This window comes from Verticillium alfalfae, genomic scaffold (genome assembly GCF_000150825.1).
Source record: "Verticillium alfalfae VaMs.102 supercont1.5 genomic scaffold, whole genome shotgun sequence".
NCBI lineage: Eukaryota > Fungi > Ascomycota > Sordariomycetes > Glomerellales > Plectosphaerellaceae > Verticillium > Verticillium alfalfae.
In genome coordinates, this window is record NW_003315034.1 from 741,835 (window position 1) to 745,595 (window position 3,761).

General features: G+C 59.3%; 3 protein-coding genes across 3 annotated transcripts in view; 2 read left to right on the forward strand and 1 right to left on the reverse strand.

Annotated features, from left to right (window-relative positions):
* Positions 1–332, forward strand: part of VDBG_04547 (conserved hypothetical protein) — a gene marked incomplete at both ends in the record, with an annotated part of 1,882 nt that extends 1,550 nt beyond the window's left edge. The window contains one exon of the mRNA XM_003004895.1: positions 208–332. Coding sequence (XP_003004941.1) covers positions 208–332 — 125 coding nt within the window. The remainder of the gene's footprint in view (positions 1–207) is intronic.
* Positions 333–1,340: 1,008 nt separating this feature from the next.
* On the reverse strand, positions 1,341–2,273 carry VDBG_04548 (retinol dehydrogenase; the record flags this gene model as incomplete). Its single annotated transcript, XM_003004896.1, has 1 exon — positions 1,341–2,273. The coding sequence occupies one exon, from the start codon at positions 2,271–2,273 to the stop codon at positions 1,341–1,343; it is 933 nt and encodes a 310-aa protein (XP_003004942.1).
* Positions 2,274–2,616: 343 nt separating this feature from the next.
* VDBG_04549 (SUA5) overlaps positions 2,617–3,761 on the forward strand; it is a gene marked incomplete at both ends in the record, with an annotated part of 2,298 nt that continues 1,153 nt past the window's right edge. The window contains 2 exons of the mRNA XM_003004897.1: positions 2,617–2,998; positions 3,099–3,249. Of these exons, the coding sequence (XP_003004943.1) occupies positions 2,617–2,998; positions 3,099–3,249 (533 nt within the window). The remainder of the gene's footprint in view (positions 2,999–3,098; positions 3,250–3,761) is intronic.

A 3,761-nucleotide genomic window follows, 5' to 3' on the forward strand; every position in this document is an offset into this window, starting at 1 on the left:
CCGAGGAGGAGAGGAGGCGGGCGAGAAATCTCATCCGGGAGGGATAACCGCCTCCGTGCCAGGGCAATTTGTGATTCTGCGTGGCATGGAAAACGAGCGTTAGAGAAAAGCAAAGCAAGGCCATAGTGATGACGAGCATGTCCTGTCTCCCGTTGCCTCTCATCCCCCGCCTGTGTGCGACCCGTCTCGTGTCGCCCTCCACCACAGACACTGCGCTCGATCAGCCGTCGCGATTCCCCCCCATTCGTGATGGCCGCTCTCGAAACGAAAGGCCCAGGACGGCCAAAGTCCGCTACGCTGCCATGAAGGTCCGCCAGCGGCAGCCCCCGTAGTTCGCTCGACGAGCGGAGCTGCGGATCGCCCAGCTGCCGCGACCCCGGCCCTGCCCTATCGCACACCTGTCAGAACGCAGTGTCCTCTGCGTATGGGGAGATTACAAGCCATGGCATGGGGGTGTGTGTCTTCCACTCGAATGCCGACCTCATGGACACAGCTGCTCCAGACTAGCGAGCTGCCGGTCCCTCCCCCCTGCACGCGGTACGTTGTGGCCTTGCCGGCGTTACCGTGCGTAAACGCCGTTCCTCCCAGATGCCCAACTCTTCAGTAGCAGGCCGGGGACCAAGTACGTAGGAGAGGGCATGCTTGATAAATCCTCCGGAGCATTCCTCACGAACGCGCGCTGCCTTTCTGACCAACACGTTGCATTCTACTATCGGAGGGTTTTTCTTTTCGAAGGGAGAAGTCTTCATGCCGCGTGCTGAATCATCCATGCGAAACCCTCCGTGATGATTACTTGGTCGCTCGAAAGAGGCCCTGGCCGGGGTGGCTCGGAGGCGGACTGATCATGTAATCCGACATGGCTGACTACACTGAGCTGCGGGGGCCGAGGCATCTGCCCGGGGGGTTGTTTGTGCGACCACTGGGAACGGAAATACTGAGCGTTCGTTCCTCGTGGAGTGTCTGGTGGTGCAGCATGTCACGTCGGGTGGTCCTCTTGGCGAAGGATCACCAGGCCTACATGAGAGATTTTGAATTGGACGGTTTGGTTATGCGATTGGCAGATTCATTCGGGCGGTTTCACAGGAGCATGGAAAGGACCAAGTCTCTGATGGCGGACATGTATGCATGAAACGGGATTGAAGGGTGGAAAGATATGTCTATAGTTTGATGGAAGCCGTAGTTTGATGAAAATCTGTCATTGGATGAAAAATGGTATTATCTACTATCTCCAACGCCTCGCATATGGGGGAGTCCAAGGTCCCGAAATAGACACGACGGGATATCATAAGAGAAGGAGAAGAAAAACAATTAAAAAAAAAAGGTAGAATCAAGAGGCCACGCTAGACGTGCGACGCCAGCTCCTTCTCGGTCCACGCCCAGAGCTGCTCCTCGAGGTCCTTGTCCCTGGCGTTCTTGCTGGCCTTGGTGTCCTTGACGGGCAGGCCGACGGGGAAGTAGAAGCCGCCGGACTGGACGTCGGGGCTCGTGGCGGCCCAGAGGCTGTTCTTGGCGCCGTTGGCGACGTTGGTCAGGAAGAGGCCGAGGACGGACAGGACGGGCTTGAAGATGGGCCACTTGGCGCCGGGGCCGGAGGCGGCGAGGTTGGTGCGGACGACGCCCGGGTGGATCGAGACGACCTTGAGGTCGGGGTGGCGGCGGGCGAGGGCGCTGGCGTGGTGGACGTTGGCGAGCTTGGAAATGCCGTAGCGGGTGAAGGTGCTGACGGAGGTGTGTTCGGTCTTGAGCCCGGCAAAGTCGTAGGGGTTGGTGGCCGGGGCCGTGTTCTCGAGGAGCGACGAGAGGTTGACGATGCGGACGTCGCGCGGCGGCGACGTGGCGGCGGCGGTGCGCTTGAGGGTGGGCAGCAGGAGGTTGGTGAGGAGGGCGTGGCCGACGTGGTTGGTGCCGAACTGGATCTCGTAGCCCTCCTTGGTGGTGCCGTTGGGCGTGGCCATGATGCCGGCGTTGTTGATGAGAATGTCGAGCCTGTCCGACTTGGACAGGAACTCGGCGGCGGCCTTCTTGATGCTGTCGAAGGAGGTGAGGTCGAGGCTCAGGAAGGAGATGGGCGCCGCGTTGGGCACGATCTTGCGAATCTCCTTGATGGCGGCCTGGGCCTTGGACTCGGTGCGCGCCGCGAGGTAGATGTGTGCCGGCTTGTGCTTGCTCAGCTGCAAGACGGTCTCCTTGCCGATGCCAATGTTGCCGCCGGTCACGAGGATGACGCGGCCGGAGAGGTCAGGAATGTCCTTGTCGGGGTTGAAGGAGACCATGATGGCTGGCGATGGAGGGTGACGCTTGAACGAGTTGGTTCACTGGGCTGGGATGGTAGTGTTGCTTGATGCTGCTGCTGGCGATGGAGGGAGACGGGATTCTTGGCCACGGGGGCCAGTGTCATTTATGTACGCCGGGGCATCACCGGTCCCTACCTACCTTGCCTACCTAGGCACCTTACCTGAAAAGCACGTAGACGAGAACACCACGCGGAGTTTGAGGTTCGGGACCCCCTTGTCTGCGCCAGTACGCGATGACTAGCGAGGCATACGTCGCCTTGAGGGCACCTAGTATGATGAGCCATGTGGCCAGGGTGCCGTTGCGAGGCGTGCGCATCGCGCCATGTTGCTGTGGTCAAGCTACGTCCTAAGTCCGAGACAGCCAACGAAACAGAACAGGGCCATGTCCTGGTCTCGGGGTCCGGGGCCTGCGTGGGGCGCCACATGCCGAAGCTACCAAGCGTCCGTCCTGTCAGGTCATGGGTCATGGCAGTTGGATTTTTCGCGATCCATCCGGGCTTGGCCTGGCTTTCTCATCTTGGGTGGCATTCCTATGGCGCGCCGAAACTCCGCAGCGGAATCGAGGGTCCAGCAGAAGCGGGCTAGCGAGAACGAGTGCGACTGGAACAAAGAGAGTCACAGCGAAAGAGAGAGAGAGAGAGAGAGAGAAGCGATGGCGTCCCAGGCCGCAGAGACCTGCAGGGGCGGGATCGGCCCAATTGCCGGTTTGTCATCCCGTTCGTCGGCGACCCTATCTTGCTTTGTAGTCGGAGCAACCCGAGGCCCGAGTCTCCGCTGAGCGCCCAAGAAGGCTTGTTCTGTCAGCGAGGCAGCCCGAAGAAGAGAAGAGGTCTCAGCGAGGCAGCCCGAAGAAGAGAAGACGTCTCAGCGAGGCAGCCCGAAGAAGAGAAGAGGGTCTCAGAGAGGCAGCCTCTGCGACGGCGAATGCCAAGATTGCGCTTGGCGGGTCACCTATGTGTGTGTCTCTCTCTCTGTGTATGTGGGTAAGGTGAATCCAGCTCGAGAAGGCTGTGAGAATCCCACTGATGGCATCCTTTGGCATGATGCTCCCCAAACTCCTTTGCATCATGCTCCCAAAACGCCCATGCCTTGTTGCAGGCGCACTTGTTGCAGGCGCAGAAGACGAATACGAGGGCAATCTAGCAAACTTTCAGTCGGCCGTGATGCTGCCGCCAAGGCGCATTTTGACTTTGATTGAACCTGGAATGGGTGAGGTCAATCCATCGCACATGTCAGCGCAGATATCGATCAGCATCTCCCTTGCTTCAGCATAACCACACCACGGTAGACAACGAACGGAGATCCAGAGGTGAAAATCTCCAACGTGCCTCTTCGTCGTGATTTTGGCCATGTCCATGCACCTTGTTGTCGCCCGTTGACCGTGCTCAGCCGTCACGTTGGCTGGTCGTGGCAGCCATGTCGAAATTTTGCGCCAGCAGAAAAACTTCTGCGTGACTCAACCCGAAT